This window comes from Aedes aegypti, chromosome 2, assembly GCF_002204515.2.
Source record: "Aedes aegypti strain LVP_AGWG chromosome 2, AaegL5.0 Primary Assembly, whole genome shotgun sequence".
Classification (NCBI taxonomy): Eukaryota; Metazoa; Arthropoda; class Insecta; order Diptera; family Culicidae; genus Aedes; species Aedes aegypti.
The window spans coordinates 400,847,474-400,869,951 of NC_035108.1; the positions used below are offsets into that span (position 1 = coordinate 400,847,474).

A 22,478-nucleotide genomic window follows, 5' to 3' on the forward strand; every position below is an offset into this window, starting at 1 on the left:
TTATGGGAATCTTTTCTAAACTTGAATCATCGATATTATAAACAAGATCACGAATGGTTCCAATTGCAGTAAATTTTTAAGTAAATATTGATTTTCCGAACGGGTAATAATCGATTAAATTTGAGAGCAATTTCCCGCTTTATTAAAGTAAAAGCTATGGTTTTAATGATTGATAACAAATCGACTCTCTTATTTATAAGTCAAGGAACATTGTGCACAACCAGAAAACCATGGTTTTCTTTTTTTTTTCTACGGAATGGCCGAGTGATAATTTTGAGTTGGGTAATTTTATTATATACTAGTGGTCCCGGCAAACTTCGTCTTGCCATCAAGTAGGCTGTTGAAAACCCTTATGAATCGTCCCATACAAAATGACAGTTCCGTTCAGTCCCGTTTTTCCTACTTTCCCGGTGAACATCCTGGAACTTTTATACACACAAACACGTCGGAACCCTTGACGAACAAAATGGAAAAAGAATCATCCAAATCCGTTGCCCCGTTCGTGAGCCATTTCGTGACATACAAACACCATTCCATTTTTATTTATATATAGAAGATCAGTTCAGTGGTACAAAGCACACATTTTTTTTTTTCAAATATAAAAAAGAACTTTTTTTTTGTGTTTGTTAATTTAGTTTACTCCCAACTGTTTTCATCAGTTCGAAATTCACGCGCAATATTAGTGCTGCCAATAATAGTTCAAATTATCTTCTAGCGTTTTCGCGCGTCGAAGCACCACACGAACTGCTTTCACGCTTGACCACACTTTCCATCCCTCTTCGCATCGCTTCAGTATGCCAGGTAAGCGCGATTTTCATACAACATGCATGGAGAGACCTTCAACGCGTACGCTCCTCTTTCACATCCTCGCTTTCTGTCTGTACTAAGTAATATAGTTTGAGATTTTATCAAACATGCCTTGTCGATTTTTTATATACCGCATTGACAAGTGATCCACCAGGAGCAAGTTTGTTTTACGTAAGCCATAGTGTTGCACAAAATATCTAGATACAGTGAAACCTCCATGAGTCGATATTGAAGGGACCATCGACTCATGGAAATATCGAGTCATGGAACAGCAATTCTTTGGATGATAGTGTTGCACACAATATTTCACAAAATTTTATTGAACTGGTGCTTGATATTGAATCGTAATCAAGAACTCTAGGAAGATTTCCTGTTTTTAGAGGCGTTTTACAAACAGTTACTTAAGGTTTATCCGATCGAATTGCCCGGAACCCATTATGGCGTTGTTTTGGTTTTGTTTTACATTGGGCTGGATAGATTATTTTAGATAGGTGAGGTTGGGACGGAGAATATTGCTTTTACCTTGAATTTCAATTTTCGATGGAAAATCCATCTGATTTTTTTTTTCTAATTTAGATGTCAGTATTATCATTCTGTATTTCTGTTTATTTGCTGTCAAATCATCTAACAGCTCTTCAAATCAGCAAAATGGAGTCACATAAAGCCAAGAGTACTCTGAAAATTATACAAGAGTGAATATTCAAACTGATGAAAGTTTAAATCAAAGCCTGAGCTTACATGATCAACTGATCACATTCTTCGACATCTTTTTATCTCGATTCATGAGGAAAATGTATACAGGAAACAAGACAAATAGAAATAAGGAATATATGATTGACGAATTATAATTATTCATGATTGTAATAAAAATGTTGAAAAATATAGATAATTAAAAGAGAGATTAGTGCTGAACAAGCAAAATATTATTCACCCCTGTTCTTGTTTATATTCAAATGCCATTTCGATCGAAAACAGTTTTTCATTTTCGCCAACAATACCAAGTAGGGATTCTTCCACCACATTTAATGATAAAAGATGTTCTAAAGTAGTTATCAACTGGAGAAAGCAATAAAATAATATAGAAAACAAAAATACTGATTACTGTGATGCATCAAAACCCGAACACCTAAGATGATACACATATTCAAATGCTTGCATACGATTGGTTAATCGTTATTTTATTATGCATTACTTTGGGATGATAGCTTTTAGGTTAGAACTTGATAATTTTCACTAAATTTACAATGAATTTAATGAAAATTGAGTTAATTCTGCATCATGTCGTGTCCATAAATCCGCACACATGAATCAAAATCCGGACATTCAAAAAATCGCAGTTGTTCTTAAAAAAAATAAAAACCATTAAACATACCTTGATGTCACGATACAAAGATTCATGGATTTGTAAAAATAATGTTGTTCCTCTGTTGGATTATACAAAAACATCATAAAACGTAGGTTTTGAAGTCTTCAAAAGATACTTGTGATATGTGCATCGTTCCCCCAATAATTACACATAATTTACAAACATTTTCAGTTAATACTATTTAAAATCACAACGGTACAACATTCAACGAGTTTTCCAGGTTTTCGAACAATTATGATGTTGTATTTCTTTTTGAACTTTGAAAAATTGTATGCTAACACACTGTGTCAGGATTCGAAACCACACATATAAGTATCCGGACAGTCTTTTTCTAGCACAGAATTACATGCATTTCATTAATTTCTTCGAAACTATTGACTTTATCGAGAACAAAATACAAACAAATCACTACAGAACATGAATCACATATGATAAGCACGTAACAAACGCGTGATGAATCGCCGAAACGCGATGGCGCATTGAGTAGAATTTCTTTGGTTATCGTTAATTTTGAAAGCAAACGCTCTTCTGAGCGGAACCGCCTTTGTTTTTGTCTTTGTTAATGATTTACAAGACTAACTTGATGTCGATTCATGTTACAATGGTCAACAATAGTTGACATTAATAGTAGGAATAATATTCTCACACTAGGAAGGATATTTAACATTGAAATGATTGAATTTCACCAGAGTGTCCGGATATTGGTCCTGTCCGGATTTTGATTCATCACGGTAACAGTTTATCAATAAATCAGTTGTAATTATGATAAGTTACAAAAGTTAATTCATTTAATTATAAAATTCCCTATTTGTGGATTTAATTTACTAGCAAACGTTCTGATCCGTGCTCCATTTACGCCAAGAACGAGCGCAGTCATATCATATTCCTCTAGCGTTCACTAGCGTTCTTGCGCGTCGAAGCAGCAAATGATTTCCACAGATCTCTTTGAACCTCTTCACTTCGCCTTCAGTATACCAGGTAAGCGCGTTTTCCATATAGTTTGCATTGAGAGAGCTTTGACTCTTTTCTCTTCTCTCCTTTTATCCCTTCTCTACTCCTGCAATATGTCATCGCCCTAAGGAAGGCACGATTTTTGGTAACAATGCGTCTCTGGATTTCTCAGCTGGTGTCGTTGTCGGTGGTCACCAGTGAGCCCAAGTACACGAATTGATCGATCGCCTGTCCTCTCTTTAGCCATTCGATATCATGTATTTCGTCTTCGACACATTGATGTTCGGTTCGATACGCCTAGCTTTGCATGTACGTATCCGCCATCTTCACACAGTTACGTGTGCTACAATATCAATGTCGTCGGCGAAAGCAATTAGCTGAACGGACTTTCTGAAGATCGTGCCACTCGTGTCTAATCCAGCTCTTCTTATAACACCCTCTAACGCAATGTTGAACAGTAAACACGAAAGGCCATCACCTTGCCGTAACCCTCTGCGAGATTCGAAGGGACTCGAGAGTGTCCCAAATACTCGGACTACGCACAACACTCGCTCCATCGTCGCCTTGATTAATCTTATCAGTTTTTTCGGGAAACCGTATTAGTTTATAATCTGCCATAGCTGTTCTCGATCGATTGTATCATAGGGCGATATAAAATCGATGAACAAATGATGTTTGGGTACATTATATCCGATGTCCGATGTTGCTCGATCACCCATAAATCCTGCATGATATTGCCCCAACGAAATCTCTAGCAATTGGTGATAGACGGTGGCATAAAATTTGGCAGAGTACCTTGTAGACGGCGTTCAAAATTGTGATCGCACGATAATTGGCGCAATCCACCTTGTCGCCCTTTTTGTAGATGGGATACACGGCACCTTCCATCAACTCCTCCGGTAATACTTCCTCCTCTCAAATCTTGGAAATAATCCAGTGCAGCGCAATTGCCAGTGCATCACTACCGTATTTTGACAGCTCGCTCGGTAGTTGGTCCTCTCCAGCGGCTATTTTGTGTTTCAACCGTCCAATTTCCGTTACTACCTCTTGGAGATCTGGAGGCAGAAGTCCGCCCGTGCTCCCAAAGTTATCTCCGGCATTTCTTGTGTATTTTTTCAGCGATTTCTTCAGTTTGCTCCCAAAATGCCTCTAAAACTTCTTGCAGGATATATTCAAGGGATATTTATAGTATTTTCTATGCTTACAGTGATACTTTCAAGGTAATCGATTTCTCCAGAACAGCCTCATGGTTCCAGGTGTTCATCCAGAGATCCTTGCAAGTGTTCTCTCAGTTATTTCACCAGAATTACATTCCTAATTTTTCTAGCAAATCGTCCAGATATTTTCCAAGTATGCTACTTCAAATATCCCAGGAATTTATTCAGTTATATTCATATGGATTCCACCAAAAATCTCTACATAGATTTTCACAGGAATAACTCTAGCCATTTCTCCAAGGATTATCATCTTTTAAAAATCCTTCTTTAAATGTATTCAGTGATACTCCAGTAATTCTGGTTGGTTTTGAGATTAGTTCCCATTGGTTGATGTCCAATCTTATCTTAGTTGCCATCCCTACAAAAGATGTTGATTCATTTATTTGGCATTTTTTATCGCCTTCGATGGACTACTTGAGCATGTATGCGTTTAATACCTATATCTCTGAAAACCTGAAATAAGTCAACTCGATCAATGTGTCACATTATTAGATACCTTGAAACATAAAAGCATTCGTTAAATATTAGATCTAAAGCTACAACAATCCGACACGGAATCTACACAACATCAAGAATTCATACAGTATAGAAGCAATAAACACGAAACGGTAGCAAACTAAAAGCAGACATGTGAATAGTCGACGCATGATGAGTGAGTCTACCCTTCCCACCCACAGATGAACATGAGGAGCAACACTACAATGGAAAGATGACGTGACAGCAATAAACTATAGCTAGTAGTTCATGATATGTTGTTAGTAGTGCGTGATTGATGCTGTTGATTTAGAGACTCCGCGCAAACACGCGGATACGAGTGACATACACAAGTGGTGTTACATCTCTGCAATTGCTAATCGGATGATAATTTCGTGACGACAGTGTAGTGGCAAACCAACGAGGGCCGACGATAAGCAGACAAGTACTGGTAGCGACAGGGACGGTTCTTTTGTTGAGCAATTTGCAACTTTCAGGTGAGAAAATGTGATTTCCCCTACCTGGCTACGGCGTTCAATGAAATGGGATGAGCTCCTACTATGGATGTGTGATGGACGTGTGTAATTTATGTTTCAATTTTCCCAAGTTTAAAGGTTATTCAATAATGAGTGAGAATTGATGGTGATGAAACGAGCACGTTTAATGATTGAGAATCAACGTGATCGTCTGTTCTCAAATATGAGGGGTGAGATTTGTGGGTAAGCTGGTACATAGCAGTGCTCATAATTTAGTGCTGTGTTCAAAAAGAATATGATCTTACAAAATACCAGCTAAAGCATAAAACATAATAACAACAGAAAGGGCCAAATTTGTGAAAACAGACTAACCAAACAACAGAAATAAGATAAAAACGAAAAAATACATTGAGTGCATACGTGAACAGCGAAACTAGACAACAGAATAGAAAGTAATGTCAGGAAAAAAAAACTTCAAAAACCTACTCGATCTTTTCGATTGTAAGGGCGAATCTTCGCGATCGGTACCCAAATCGCCACTGTTAGACAGTCCACCAGCCAAACGGCGACCCACGGTTGAGCGCAGGTCCGAGTGCAATGTGTCTCCAGGCACCAGTAGTTCTGTGTGTTTGAGATTTTGAGGGTGGTTTGCAATCGTTACGTATGAGGAGGGTGATGGGTATTCGCGCCAATGATGCATAATTGTTTTTTTTTTTTTTTTTTGAATTTCGAGATTTTATGTTTACGATTTGAGTAAACGGTTTTGCACCAACACATCCAAAATGAAACCAAAAAACAAAAAGAGAGAAAAACGGAAATGATCAGATTATCTGCAACTTGGCTTCGCTTAAAACTAGATGATGTATGGATGAATCGATGAAATGGTTAGGTATAAATATCTTTGATAGGAAACTCTTTTTACCGAATCACCAGAATTAGTCACATCGCGAGACCAAAAAACCATCAGAATTGGACCAGAAGTGTTGCCATTTAATTGTTAACCCTGACCGTGTGTATGTGTGTGTGCGTTCTCATGGGTGTAAAAAAGATTGATGATCAAAAATGGAGCAATAAGAAACTGCACTTCAGTTCGTGCGATATATGCCGCCGATGTGGAGGGCAAGAAAAACGAACATGACGCAGCAACGTATACAGCTTATACAGGGGCAATTGGAACTCTCTACGTATGAATGCCTACGTCGCTGTTTTCGGAACAAACAATAATGAATCGGAGCGAAAAGAGATTTTAATTGCACTACTATAAACTGAAAGAAAGAAAAATCACTAAACACACTCGCTGATGGGCGTTGATCGCGAAAAAGAGGTTTATATACATAGAGGAATTCCTAATCTCCAATTAAAACCGATCTTTGATCAAATGAAAACAGCGGGAAACCATTTATCAGAACTATGAAAGGGAAACGTATGTTGTCTGAACAATGCCGAGCGATATTTTCCTTGATTTTTTTCCTGATCAGGGTACGAAAAAAAAAATCTTCAGCATTCGGTATTCAAAATATTCACACTGAACACAAATAAGAGCCTGAAGCCGATACTATTTGCTTAATGGTCTTTTTTGACCTTTTAGTTTTGATTCACTCAGGACAAAATGGAAAATGTTAGGTGTTCTTTTTTAAAATATAATTGAATCTTGTTAGTGATGCAACAAATATGCTTTCTTTTTTTCAATTTGATGATATAACAGTATCTTAAAAATGTTATTAACTCATTTTCCATCAAGATTGGGCCAATATGATAAACTTCCTGTCAGCTGCTGTGGATAAAACCAACACCAATTCAAACTTTGAGGAGGATTTTCTCCAATATCTCCTGGGAAAACATCCTGGGAATTTCTAAAGTTTCCTGAACGAAATTCTAGTGATGATTCCTTAGGAAATCATAGAGAAATAATAGAGCCTGGGTCCACAAGGTTCCTAAGACAGAGCTTCCCCTAACAAAAGAAATGATTTTGAACTAGCGTTATTTATGCTAAGCTATTATAACCTTTGCCACTACTCAAACTAGACAAGATTAAGCTTGTTGCAATCATAGCACAGAAAAGAAACCCAATTTCATCATTGGATCGGTATCTATTAAAAGACGCTAATGACGAAATTGCACAACATACACTGTTTGAAACACCAATTTCGGATGCTTCTTCTTCATGCTCATACGAAAATACAGTTAGAATTCAAAGTGGAATAAAATGTCATAATGCAAAATAATAATTCGTCTTCCACACGTGCCTCGATATCAACTCGAAAAACAGGAAACATTATTAAATCGCCAACAAAATGAATTAAAACCGCACGCAAAATTAACCCTTCTATTTTTGGATGAAGCTATTTCGGTATCATCTACAACAGATCCATCAATTTCATGCATGGAAAAGCTTCCGAAATTTGGCGATTTTCCGCCGTCATGCTTTCGAAAACCATTTGATTTGTCAATTTCCTGTGCCATTGCGTAACCTTTTGTAATCAAATGATAATTTTTGCGCATAGCTCCGAATGATACATCACTACAGCAAAATTCCCGGAAGCTCAACCTGATGGCAATCGATAAAAGTTTATCCGATCGGTAACTAAACCTGAACAATAGAACAAAGAACTTTTGATTTCGACATGAAAACTCCGATGCATTGCGCTATATTTGCTCGACGTCAACAGCCGAAAATGGCATGCAATAATTTTCCCATGAACTTGAAATGGTTTGCCTGCATCACCACGGACGGAGGACTGCAGACAACTCGGTCGTGACAAATTGTTCTTCCGTCATGAAATTTAGTTTCGTGTATGGCTCTTCTGCCGCTTGAAGTTTGAAAAGGCCCAACGTCGACGTCGTCATATCGTCCTATCGGCTCCCAAACAGACAGGCTACCCGATAAAAGCGATAAGACACACAGGCGACCCAACCCAAGCTGCATTGATTTAACAAACGTTGCATATGTGCGGAAAAGCCCGTACATCCTGTTCTCAAAGTTCGGGCGATGGTTGGATAGTGAAAAAATGAAATTTCACTTTTATTGGGTACAACATATACCGGAAAGGATTATTTCCGGCTCAGTATGTTATCCTGGACGGCATGTTATCACGCTATTTCTGGATGGAAAATCGATTCGATGGAACAACGTAAACGAATGTTTGAACAGAAAGCTCAATTAATCTATCCACGCACAGTGATCGCAATTTGTACGAAAATGGCCAATACTGAAAATCTTACTCAAATCGTTAGAACATCCCAAATCACTCAAAAAACTGTTTTGTAGAAATTGTCATATGGTAAACAAATCAAATACAACTTTATTCGTGTTCAAAACAAAGAATGAATGGAATACATTCGAATGAGATTTCAAAGAGACAAATACCAAAAATTTTAAAGAATTCAAAAAGGACAATTGATGTGAACTTAATCTATTCAGTTCACATGATCTAAAAACCTGAAATGTATACCAATTGATCTGAAACTCTGTAAAGTTTCTATTCAATCCTTTTTTACTTTAGGCCAGCATTAAGCCACTGTGCGACGGAATGGTTCTAAATAGTACGTGACCGGATGGTCCGTTTTTCTTCTTATCCAAACTACAAACTGTTTCGCGCCCACATAAATTTGCAAAGTGCTCTTTTATACATAAACCGATGAATATGTATTACACCCTACGACGCAAATCGGGGATAAACCAGACTGCATTGCAAATGCGTACATATACCCCGCATTAGGATTCGTTTCTTAGACTGTATAAATCAATTCTGGAAATTTTACTTTTATGTCCATTCCGGCACGTCCCTTTGACCGCACCACGGTTCGATTTCACAGCCATCCATCCCATCGAAGGCATGTAAATTTTGACACCCATCCGGTATGGTATGGTGATGTAAAACGGCAAGGCATGCGAAAATTAGCGAATTGCTAATGGTCGGATCGCAAGAATCAGGGTCATACAACGCCGTATGTAGATCGAAGAGAGATCGAGACCGTCAGCCTCTTGAGCTGTAAGGAAACTTCTGGAGCTGTTGTTAGTGAGCAAGTACTGACTATGAAGATGTTGTTGAATCCATTAGTGCACTCAGCAATTTCTACGTCTAGATACACATGAAAATAACAATAACTCGAACATTTTCAATATTGAATGAAATCGAAACAAAATTTATGGCATTACTTATTCCAAAGTGAACCTTTCGTCAGGATTATTCTGTTGAAGTACTTATCAATTAACGCGTGAATTGGAAAAAAATAAACATCTGACGGATATCATATTTATATGTAAAGTCAGGATCCGGCTAGGAATTCTGATGGATCTTCAGGATAAGAGCTGAAAGAAGTAATGAGATTTACACTACAGTAGCCAAGTAGTAGTACTAGTAGAAAGCTTTATGAATGTTCTCTGATCATAATATTTAAACAAAAAAAAGAATAACAAACATTTAGTTATCAACTTGAATTTATTGATAACATAATTTAGTATTATTTTGATATTTGACTAACAAATTTGTGTTCTTATTTTCATTATATAGGGTGGTAATGTATCCAAGATGATGACAAACTCAGTCAAATAATGATAACCAGGAAACAAGATTTCTCATTATATTGTTATCATGTTTTCTGGGGTTTATCAATCCCTAGGTGTCCGCTAGGAAGCTTCACGATGCCGCTATTGATTCTTAGTAACCCTAAGCATCCCTTATGGAATCCTCAAGAATTTTACTGAGAATCGCTACAGTTCGATGGATTCTACCTTAAATTGTTGAAGAATGCGCTGGAAAAACTTAGCAGCAGTCCACTAGGAATCACTAGAATACGATTAGATTGAGGCATATAATCCTAAAAATTGCGCTAGGATTCCCAGGATGCCACTTAAACGCAAGGAGAAAACTTCAGGAGCCAACTAGGAATTCCAACCAACAAGAAGCTCTATCTACCAGTAATTCCAGATTTTGCTGGGTACTAAAAATGCTACAGATTCCGCTTGGAATTCTCACGACTGTGCAGTGTATTCCTAAAGCAGAGTGTCGACTAAGTTTTGAAAATAACATTCCCAAACTTTCCCTGACCTTCCAATCGTTTTCCAGGCCACTGAAACACCCATATTGAAAACTCATTCTTCAAACCCTAATGAAGGATGTTGCTTAAGAAACAAATTCCTTTTGAGCTAATTTGATTTGGGATTTTTGTACATGTTTGCAGGGCTATAATCCCATATTAAGCTAAATAATAGCAAACAAACTCATAGATATCTCTTCTGCTATCCGTCGGATTGAATTTCTCTCTGCAGCAAATTTCTTTATTATGGTTTGAAGAATTAGTTATCACTATGGGATGATACATACATAGTTGGTACATACATTACAGTACTAGCGTGTTTGGAACATATCTCAAAATTTCTCCATAGTAATTTCCATAGAAACCTACATTGTGGGCCACTTTTAAATCACCACCTAGAAAGCTGAAAATTTCACAGAACACTATTTTTATGGTAAGGATGGTAAGGAACATATGGGGGATTGGATTTTCAAATGTCTTTAAAATTTGAACCGCCCTAATGTACTCGGCTACTTACCTACACATTTTGGATTCCCAAAAAAATCGAATTTTTTTTTTTAAGACACCGCCACGTTAATGCTCCTAGTGGACGATTTATCCTTTGAAGAAAGCACCACACTAGACAACGGACTAGCATGCAACGCCCAGCGGCACAGTCGAAAGACCTTCCTGACGAAAAGTTTTACGGACTGAAGCGGGAATCGAATCCACACCCCTTAACTCGATGCGGCTAAATGCTTGGTAACACTAACCGCACGGCCACGAAGCCCACGTTTTTTAGAGGCATCCTCAGAATTTCTGGAGAATTTTCTGGGTATATTCTCAGAAAAGAAAAGAAAACTGGGCATATCTATAAGAATCCTGATAAAAATCCTGAAGAAATGTGTTATTATCTGAATAAACTGTTATCAATAACAAACTGAAACAAAAATAAGGAAACATCTTGTCCGGCGAATTGCTTGGATATCTGAAACATACGTATTTTTGACATTTTAGATTTTTCAATTATTTTCTCATGCTGCAATTTCACATCAAATACAAAAAGAGCAGGCGTTGCAGAATTCGCTCTCATTTGAGAATGAAGCACGATCAAAGCAAGCAAAGAAAAACATCCCATCTGTTGCGGTCCACGATCGTCATTGTATCGCAAGGTGTAACAAGTCTGATAAATGGAAGCAGCGAGCGAGAGCCCCAACGAGAGAGCGATGATAAAAACCATTTTTCTCGCTTGTTTACCGTTGGGGATAGGTGTTTTTCTTTACTGGCACGATAAACAATCCACGAACTTCCAATAACAACAGTGTCCCCCAGGCTTGGAGCATGTTTAGAGGGGTTTTATCATGCACTACTATCCCCCCAATCTGATCAAACTTGTAGCAGTATACGATAAACAGTCTCTCATAATGTGCAGCATGTTATGATAGTTACAGAGAGCGATACGTGAGCGATTCTCTCAATTTTCTCAGGATTCAATCCCTGAAAAAGAGTGAAACTGTACAAAACATCCAACCGAAAAAATGTACAACTATCAGGAGCACAAATCTAGAAAAGCAAACAGTGTTTAGAGCTGAAAAATTGATCGTTTGAATACCACCAGTGTATACGTAAGCAAACGATATATTTTTTTTTAAATTTATTCGTCAATTCGCTTTTATTCGTCTTCACTGTTGATGCTTTTTATTCAAGAAAATTTGAATTCTGAAACTAGGCGGAGGTGGTCTAGGAAACTTTAGAACAAAATATTTTTAAATCAGTCCATGCTAACTTTGAAGAGGTTGTTCGGAGAGCACTGTTGATGCTTTTTATTCAAGAATATTTGAATTCTGAGGATAGATCTAGGCAGAAGGGTACAGTTTACTCTATTATGCAAAAGAGCATTTTCTCAATGGTGAACTGATGTTTTGAAAGATTAATTACTCATTTTTTTCCATACATCATATTGACTGTAAACATCATGATTATTAATTATTGTATTGCACTTAGTCTGATCGATATCTTTGCAGACATTCAGATTATCTATAGGATCTTGGCCTTAGGCTGGAAGTAGAAAATTATTCGGTTCAAATCCTGTATGTTTGATTAACCTTCCTATTCAGTCATAAAGGTCGAAAAACGGCATTCGGTTCGCTAAGACCACTCATCACATTTACAAATAGTTGATATCAGAAATGGATCGAACTTATTCCTTATAATTATAATAGGTCAAGATTTTTATCCAAGTAGGAATGCTCAATTTGTTTTTATCTTGGATTACTTAAGAATCACTGGAGGATAAATTGAAACCTTCAGAATTTACACCTGTATTCTCTGCATGGATTCTTTCACGATTTCTTGCAGAAATCCCTTCTTGATAAAGATTTTAAATAATTTCCATTACATACTTTTAAAATTTTCCTAGTTTTCACGCGACATTTTCTTTAAAGGAATCACTTGCAAAATCCTGTGAGGTGTGTACCAGATATTGTCTTCGAAATTACGAAAAAAATTCTTTTAATGAAATCTAGAAGTTTTCTTCAAAACGGCTTGAATTTTTTTAATAATTGAAATTAGTAAGTTAGCCAATAAACACTCATACAACTCTGTTGATAATACCAGCATCTTTTTGAGTTTCTATCCTCCGACTACCGACAGCGATAGCTCTAGTCAACCACCCACCAATCGATTCAACAGCCTTTTTTTCAATCGAGAGTTCTAAACCGATAATTTGCCACATTATCCAGCCGATGAGTTAAACCACTTTGGGCAATAGTCCGAAAGGACAAAAAGTTGAAGAGTAAAACAAGAAAGGACAAAAATCGGAAATGTTTCTACAAAAAAGCAACTAGCTCTCGATGTTTCGTACACTCGCCCTATTACCTTTCGAACGTTTGTTCCTTCGCTGTTTGTCTCTTGAGATTCTTACAGAGATTTCCCTGCTAATTCCACCGACTATGCTCTCAAAGGTTCTTCCGATAATTGCATCAGTTGTTTTTTTTTTAACTCGGTCAGACAATCTCAAGATATCCATAGTTAGCCCCTACCAGAATTTCATATCGTTACCAGCGCCAATTGCCAGTTGAATTCCGAACTAATTATATGTTCATGCGAAAGCCCATATCCTCCTGAGAAGTTTCACTGAAAACAGTATACTTCTATATGTTCGCGATCTCGAGCTATCACATAAATTGAACTGCAATCTCGAGAAATCGCAGAATTAGCTCCTATCGGAAGTTCATATTGACACCAGCGCCACGTGGTGGTCGACTTCTGAACTAAACATTCAGCGTTAGCGTAGTTACGGTATAATTCGTAGAATGGATACTAGCTACATTCATGTTTTATCTTCGATAGACTCATCTAGACTGCTTTCAGGAACAAGGCTTGGGAGTTAACTTTGCTGTAATCTGAAAAAGAAAACGATACCAAAACCATGAATGTCGCTATTCCCGGCCACGCCCATCTTCACCGTAACTTGGGATTGGGGAAAGAAATGTTGATTTAGCACTTACTTAATGAGAGACCTCCGACTCAGTGACACCCTCATAAGTGCTACGAAGGTCGACTTCGGAACTAAACATTTGTACATGAAAAATCCTTCTGAGCAACTTTGCTAAAGACAGCATCCTTCTATATGTTTACAATCTTGATAATTCATATAATTAGTCCCTACCGGAAGTCCTTCTGAGCAACTTTGCCAAAGACAGCATCCTTCTATGCGTTTCCAATCTCGAGATATCGCATAATTAGCCCCTATCGGAAGTTCATATCGATTCTGAACTAAATTGTATTACATGCTGAAGTCCTGAGACCTCCGACTCAGTGACACCCTCATAAGTGCTACGGAGGTCGACTTCTGAACTAAACATTTGTACATGAAAAATCCTTCTGAGCAACTTTGCTAAAGACAGCATCCTTCTGTATGTTTACAATCTTGATAATTCATATAATTAGTACCTACCGGAAGTCCTTCTGAGCAATTTTGCCGAAGACATCATCCTTCTATGTGTTCGAAATCTCGTATTTTCTCATAATTAGCGTCTACCGGAAGTTCATATCCACGCTAGCGCTACGCGCGGAATTCTAAATTAAATTGTAAGTCTTTATCCTTCTGAGCAACTTTGGTGAACACCGTATCCTTCTTGATCCTAAGTCAAGTTCGTGAAATGTATGTGTTCTAATTACTACACCGAGTGTTTCTGAGGAAAGAGAGAATCTCTCATTGTAGAATACGACGTTTAGAAAAGTTAAAAAATAATTATTTTGTATGGTTTTCTGTAAATGCCGGAAAACCTCTGGTCAAACTTAGTTTCCTAAAGAATCCACCATCATCAAATATTAAAAACTAGTTTTTCGTTCAAATCGCTGCAAGACATTACAGATAGAAAGTGTAATTCAATGATAGAATTTCATGAATATTACTTTAATTTTGAGCAAACTAATAACCGGTTTTGAAAATTTGTAAAACGATGATGGTTATTTATTAGGGTATGGACGTCGCATTTGGTGGCAAAAATACAGTAAGAATTTTCGAAAAAATCTGTGTAATGAGTTAAGTGCGCTTAGCTACATTACATCAAGATTTTTTCTCAATTTAGTCTAGTTACTTAAGCTATCAGTACATCATGGCAAATATTTGGCTTGGATTCATACAGAGCTAAACAAATGTTTGGCATTTCAAAGATTTTGTCAGAGTTGAAACCAATGTTTGTCTGTTGTTTTATGCCTAGTCAAATATTTGCACATTTGGCGGAGCGTGTACTGATAGCTTAGAGCTGATCAGTAGGTCAAAAAGGAGAGTGAAAAACACTGATATCGATAACAGCGCAAAGTTTATCAAATTACTTTCGCATAACTGAACAGCGTCACCTTTTTGGTTGATCATAGATTGCAGCCCATTACAATTTCCCAACACACTCAACTTCTTAGAAAGCGCATGAAGCGTTTCCTTATCGCTTTGTTTGAGATTTTTCGTTCCGTTAACTTGCTATGTCCACCGGCGAACACATGCAGCTGGTTGCAACTTTCAATGTCCTGTGACTCACGCCGATGTGCCTTTCTAGATATCACTAACAACGATGCCTCTTATCAGCGAGTGTGTGATTTGTTTCTCGTACGATTTTCTTCACTCTATTTAACCGCTAATGGATTCACTCGCGATTCTATATTAACTACCGATAAGCGCAAAACTCTTAATCCGAGACAAGGGTTTAACTCATATGCCGACTACTTAGTAAGGAACTGTTTACTAAAAATCTAGATAACAAAACACGCTCACAGCAAAAGTAAAACAAAGTTAGCACACGTGTCATTCTCGCCAAACCCAACCGATGCAGAAGAGAATTGAAAAAAAAAAAAACGTATCCATCGCCGATAGGTAAGGTTAGTAACCCTACTACTACTGAAGCAGAGGGCTTTATTTTATGAAACAACACCAGGGATGGGGATAACACAATAGGTCGTACGTTTTAATGTTAGTAGAAGAAAACTTTTCGTAGACGAGCAGCACACGTGTACTGCTCGTTCCATCGTTCATCTCGAGTGCGTACACGTGGGGAAAGAAGGAAATTGAAAACAAAACTCATAAACGGGCACTTTTGGGACGGTCTCGACAGAAGTGCAACTTTTAGACGGAAGTCAATGGAAAACACGCGCGAAATATTGTTTCCAATAATGTACAAATTCTGCGTAATAGACGAAACCTCTCCAATACGCAAAAAGTGGAGACCATTTACAATGACGAATAATGTAAGGGATGTGGGGTACGGTGTGAGAAATGGGGGGGTGAGGATGATACGATGGAAACTTACCGGCTCCGTTGTTGCTCCCGGACTGGCAGAGGCATGCGCCGATCACGAAAAGTCCACTGCAGACCAGAAACACAAAGAACATAACCACGGCGTACCCGTCGAAGCCATAGATCACGAAGGGCTGTGGTGGGGGCGCTGGGGCCGGTGGTCGCGGACAGGATGCTTCGCAGTCAATGCACGAACAGGCAGGTGTTTTGTCCTGTGAATAGAGGAATTAGCTCTTAGCGAGTTAGCGTATTGTTGCGGAGATGAAAGTGTGCGAAAGGTCAAATGTTGTTGCCGGCCTTAAATACCGCGATGCCAGTAAAAAGCGGTAAGGGAGCTTTTAACTATCAACGAAACTACACAGGGTTGGTAGTGACTGAGTGTCTTGAAAATAGGAACTTTAGAGACCACATGCTTGGAAACGAGACCAAAAAAAGTCCGAACTGAAACCAAAAGGAGGACAAACATAAATAAGTTTTCATAAAAAAATCCAGCCAGATATTTCTTTATGTACAATTTAACTTATTTTTTTTAATTGCTGCAAGTATTACTGTAAAATTTCTTTCCAGGAACTACATCAGAAAATAATTCAGAAATTTTCAAATTATTATTTCAGATATAACATAAAGTGATTTTTCCATCGGTTTTGCTAGGAATCTGTGCTAGATTTCCGTTTAGGAAACCTGCAGAAAATACTCCAGATACACCTCACAAGTTTCGTTCAGGAAGTCCTTCGCAAAATCTCGGATCAATTTCCCAAGGAAGTACTTAAAGAATATATCCAGGAATGTTTGTTAGGATGTTTCCCGAGAGTTATCAAGGATTATCATATACAGGTCGGACTCGATTATCCGGAGTATCGATTTTTGTTTCACTCCGGATAATCGAATCACTAAGAAAAAAAATGAACCTTTCGATAAAAGAACTTAAATATTATCTTTTTTCGTTGCTTTAATTATATGATTCGGTGGCGTTGCCAGAAATTATTTCTAGGAACAGTTGGGGTCTTTATAAGATATTTTTTTTTTGTATCAGTATACACAAAAAACACTTTTTCAACCCCCCCCCCCCTTTCTTAAATACGTTCAAAACTCCAAAACCATTTAAATTGTATCTTGCAATACCAAATTATTTCAGATTTACCGTAAAATGGGGCGAATAGAAACACTTTCCGACATGTTTGAATGTGTACAACGTAAACCGTGTGGATAAAAACCAATTTTATTAGCCTTAAATATGGGTCGCGTCTTCTTTTGCTAAGACCCCAATTGCTGTTAAAAAATAAAAATTATATCTTACAAAGATTTATGAAAATGTTGTATGTTTCTATTCACCCCGCAATGAGGCGAATAGAAGCACTGTTTATTAAATATCAATACTTTTTTTCATTTTAATGGAAAAATAAACACATTTTTAAGTGCATCTTGAAGAAATATCAACATGTATTTACTTAGTGAAGAAAAAAAAAATAAAATTTTTAAAACTAAGTTCAATTTTTGATTATTTTTGAAATCAGTTAAAATGGCGGATGTTTCAAGTTATCAAAAATGATTGCGATTTCAATATTTTCTTCTCAATTTTTTAATGAGAAATGTACCAAAATTTTTAATTTGAAAATAGTCTAGGGATACTCTGTTGTTATTGAACTAATGGAGAAAAAATATTTCAATAGGTTTTCAAAGTTTAATATTACATAATAGTCGCATTTTTAACTGAAGGTCGTTTTGTTTCTATTCGCCCCACTTTTTCTATTCACCCCGTTTTACGGTATGCATAAAAATTGAAAAACAAGAAGATCAAAAAACAAATACCAGATAATCGAATCCCGTGTAATCGAGTCACCAGATAATCGAGTCTCCGGATAATCGAGTCCGACCTGTATATAAAATCCCAGAGTTGTCTGTCTGTCAGTAACGCTTTGAAATGTTTCATCGAGCGTTACAACAGCAATTTAAGAGCAGTCAATTTGAATGTTAGAACAGGGACGATAAACCCTTAGTCGTCAAGCCATCACAGCAAACTCCACTCCGCGAAAAATGAATCGCTCGGCCTGTGAGCTGACGATCAATTGTTCGCGACCCAAAGTAATAATTTTGGAGGATTTTTATGATTTCACTCCACAATTTGTCTCCTAGCTTGTCGTTTTTAATCTGAAAGTCTATCGGACATGGTCTATGAAGGTCTATCGGAAAGTTTATCCGTGAATTTTGATTTGATTCGCAATAATCGCAACATGTTACATTATCCGACAAACCCTTTGTCCTACGACAAACAGTTCATCGGATGCTTCGTATATCTATGATTAGCGCGCGTGGTGAGGTGTTTAAATCGTGTTGCTGCAAGAGCGACGGCCCTCTTGAACCATTCAAATACCGTGTTGTTTGTCGTTAGAGCTGATTTTTTTTCATCCTTGCACAAAACTAGTGCAACTGCGATCTAAGGGACCATCGAGTTAGCCATGAGAACCAACTTTTACTGTGGTTCTCTAACTCGATATCGAGATACAGAATATCGAGTAAGGGAGAGTCGACGGGAGTAATTTCTTAATACGCGTGTAAAAGAACTCTCGCATAACTTGGGATCTCGCCCTAAAAGCCATTGGTAACCGAGTGTATAGCTTGTTGTTACCGAGCAAACGAACGGATTTAAACGTTATTCAACTATGCTACGATGAAGAGAAGATCATCTTGTATCTCCCAGTGGTGATACTTTTCATCCTGGGCCATTCATTTGCTTAGAAACAAGGAACTACACACTCGGTTACCAATGGCTTTTAGGGCGAGATCACAGGTTATGCAAGAACTGTTGAACTCTAAAAGGATATCTGAAAGAAATGCCTAATTACTGAATGCTGAAGTCATAGTGGATTTTTGAGATGAATTTTTTAAGATATTTGTTTGAAAAATAATCAATCAAATTTCTGCATAATATTCTGAAGTATTTTAGAAAGAATTTCTTGAAAAATATCGTACGCAAATCCCGGAAGAAATTTATGTAGGAAATATGTTGTAGTATTTGCTGGTGTGAAATTTTGAAGAATCTATGAAAATTTTATTTGAAAAACTGCTAGAAAAATGTTTGGAAAAACTGCAAGAGTAATTCGTGGATGAAATGTTGTAGAAATCTCTAGAAAAAGATCTAGAGGAACTTATTCAGGCATCCCTGTTCGAATGAGGAATTTCTGAAAGATCTCCTAATAGATTTCCTGGAATGACCCCTGGAGGAATGGCTGGAAGGAGATTTGAACAAATCGACGCAGGAACTCCTTGATTCTGTAGGGTTTTTTGTAAACATCCATAACGAATTTCTTCAAAAACTCTATAGTTAACTTTTAAGAATTTTTATGTGAGAAGATCTGCTAGAATAACTACTGGGGTGATTGGTAGAAAAATGTCTGGAGGATTCATGAAACTTTTCCTAGGGGAATCTGAAAAGGTATTCCCGGAGAATAATCGCGTAAGAGTCTCTGAAGGTTTCTTTGGAACCTCTATCAGGATTTGGACAAAAAAAATATTTTAGAGACCTTCCATTGATAATCGAGACTTTCAATAAAACAGAGAACATGTCTCTCAAAAAAGACCAGCTACCAGCCCTGAAACTAACTAAAACTACATTGGACCTATGAACAGATATACGTATAACGAAAAAAACAATCTTGTACTTACATCCAGCTTCTCGCTGCACGGCACGACCCGGGGCTTCAGCGGGGTAAACGCACTGTCATTGCTGCTCTGATGGGCGATGTAGTTAATTTGGAAGGGTACGTAGTAGTTGCCTTCCTTGGTGCCCATGTAGTTGAACCATTTTCTAGCGCTACAGCGAGAGGCACCCCACTCGCCGCACATGAGATCCAGCGCCAGCTGACCGGTCGAGGGAACCGACACCTGACTGCACGAGCTGTACGTCCCGTTCATGTACTGCTCCATGATGTGCAGATCGATTTCGGTGATGTATTCTTTCTCTGTAATTAAAGAAGGGGCGTCATTAATTTTAATTGATCAATCAATGTCTCCGTTCGGAGAATCGATAGATGGAGCGCCGATGATGGGTGCTTTACTTACTGGTGTTATCATTCTGCTCGGTTGCTTTCACCTCGATGAAAGAGGAATGCTTCGGATTGCACGTAAAATCGCACATGTGTCGCACCAGGTTGGCCATACACGAGGGACATCGGGCGAGGAAATTCGCCGCCAGTTTGACATTGTTGTTAAGGATTTGAACCTGCGGAATGAAATTTAATATAATTATTATCATGTGTAACAATGGATGTTTTCTCAGTTGTGAAATTTGAAACGTCTGTGAACAGTATTTTTTTGTCTTTAAAGAGGTTATCAGACGAACTCTGGTTCACCTCTTTCAATAATTTTGCTTTCAAGGTACTCAGTCTGAATCTGGCTAATCTCATACACCATATTCTCGCGTACGTCTTCAAATGCATATTATTTTTTTCCGATCCTTGTTAATACCCGTGCGTTTGATTTTTCGTCGGATACGTTGGCGGAACTAAAAGTTCTATACCAGCGGTGATCCGTCCTGGACACTGATTTCATGGACAAAACATGCTTGCTACCATGAACAAAGAGAATTATGAATCTCTGGAATGTTCTTCCCACGAGTGTGGGCTTTGAAACTGTTGCTAAACGGCATCAAACTGAATGGATGAGAGTTGTTTAAAACTGTATCGTAATGAGTGCTCCTATACAGTACACGCTTTGTTAAATGTGCAAATATCAGTAAGCTGAATATTTGACATATGATAGTTGAATTGGCTGTGGACAGTCTGTGCTCTGACCAGGAGACTGCAATTATTATTTGACAGGCTTGTTATATACTTTGAAAATGGCGATTTTTTTAACGACATGATTCCAAACTATTCTAGTATTTTTTGTGTTGAGTCACTGCTCAAGAATTGATCGGAAGCTTCTCCCAGTACTTAGAAATTGGAAGTGAAACCTTCTGTTACGCAGTGTATGACAGCTTGTGTGAAATCATCCGTTGGGGATAGTTCATCCGATGGGAAATAAACCGAATAATAGACGTTTTTCTATTGCGATCATTAACAGAAACATCAATTGTAACAGTATATGCATCTTTGGTAGTTAACTCAGGAATCAGTATAACAACGATTGAGTCTGCAAAGTTTGATCGTTGCTGCTCCATTAAGCTGAAGATTGATGTGAACTATCCTAACCGTAACCACTACCCAAACTAGGCATTTTACAATCTCTGCATGAAACATTGAAAAAAACAGATAAGTATCAATTGAAAGTCGCCAAAGGCGATGAAGCACAGAATACACTGGGTGGAACGTATAATGCGAAACCATATTGGTGACAATTTAAATTAAACAACTGATTCATAATCTCACCATTATGCAGGTTTGAGACTGAAGAAGGACAGCCGATTATCTTAAAGAAACGCAAGGTCGCCTGCATTATTGCTCAGGATACCACAGGAAGGCCACAACACTGTGGAGAGCAATCTGGTACTTCACAGGAATGAATGGCTATTTTTAGGCACGGTAAGCATTAAGCCGCAACAAACCATGAATTAGGGATCACATGTGAAGTGGGATTTTACCACCCGAACAGACAGACCGTAGTGTTATTTTTTGGCCAATTGAAACAACCGTTACCGACACTACGCGGCAATCTAGGCTGATCGGATAATGAAATTAACATTGATGATTATCTCCTGACGTGCCTAAACAGCCGTTCAATAACCATTCAAATTGGAAAGCATCAGAATCACCCAGATTGATCAAGCTACACGTGAGGACAAACATCTGCCCATCAATTAGGTCTCAATTTCAACAAGACATTGACATCGAGATCGAACTGTACGGTGTCGTTGAACCTACTTGCTGCACTTTGTAGGAAAGCTTTCCGATCTACTAACGAAATCAAGATTATCAACCAACGACTCAGACTACATTATTCGAAATCTTATAGGTAAATAATCGTCATCATTGTATTAGCCGCTATTGCCCGATGGCGTTTGTTTGCACACACCTCCTCTCCCTATCTCGTCAAACTACCAACCGACGACGACGTAGTATCAATGTAGAAGACGGAAACTGTTGTTTCCATTGCCAAGGCAGCAGCCAACTCATGCTCAGGCTGTCGGTCGTCGGTCAGGCGATTAAATCATCCCATACCTATTTGCGCACGTTGTTGCGATAGTTTCAATCCCGTCTAGTATGTACGTGATGGCGAATGAAACTGAGATCGCGTCTTAGTTTGCGACTTTACAGTAAGATGAATTTCTTATTCGCGCTTTTTCACGAATACTAAGACGAACCCGCAGTGATGCGTGATTAGTCATAATTGCTAGCTACCCTATTGCATTCTGCAACAGAAGCTTCAAGTTTCTCAGA

General features: G+C 37.9%; 1 protein-coding gene across 6 annotated transcripts in view; it reads right to left on the reverse strand.

The window, feature by feature from the left end:
• The window catches only part of LOC5577899 (Niemann-Pick C1 protein), a 147,003-nt gene that overhangs the window by 40,450 nt on the left and 84,075 nt on the right, over window positions 1-22,478 (reverse strand). For 5 of the 6 annotated variants that reach the window (XR_002500864.1, XM_021847146.1, XM_021847145.1 and 2 more), the window contains exons 3-6: window positions 20,164-20,323; window positions 19,768-20,063; window positions 16,118-16,316; window positions 5,778-5,912 (exon numbers count right to left, since the gene is read on the reverse strand). Coding sequence is in view for 5 of the 6 variants with exons in the window: in XM_021847146.1 (XP_021702838.1) it covers window positions 5,778-5,912; window positions 16,118-16,316; window positions 19,768-20,063; window positions 20,164-20,323 (790 nt within the window). In the remaining variant the exon portion in view is untranslated. The remainder of the gene's footprint in view (window positions 1-5,777; window positions 5,913-16,117; window positions 16,317-19,767; window positions 20,064-20,163; window positions 20,324-22,478) is intronic. The other variant, XM_021847147.1, reaches the window with a different exon arrangement.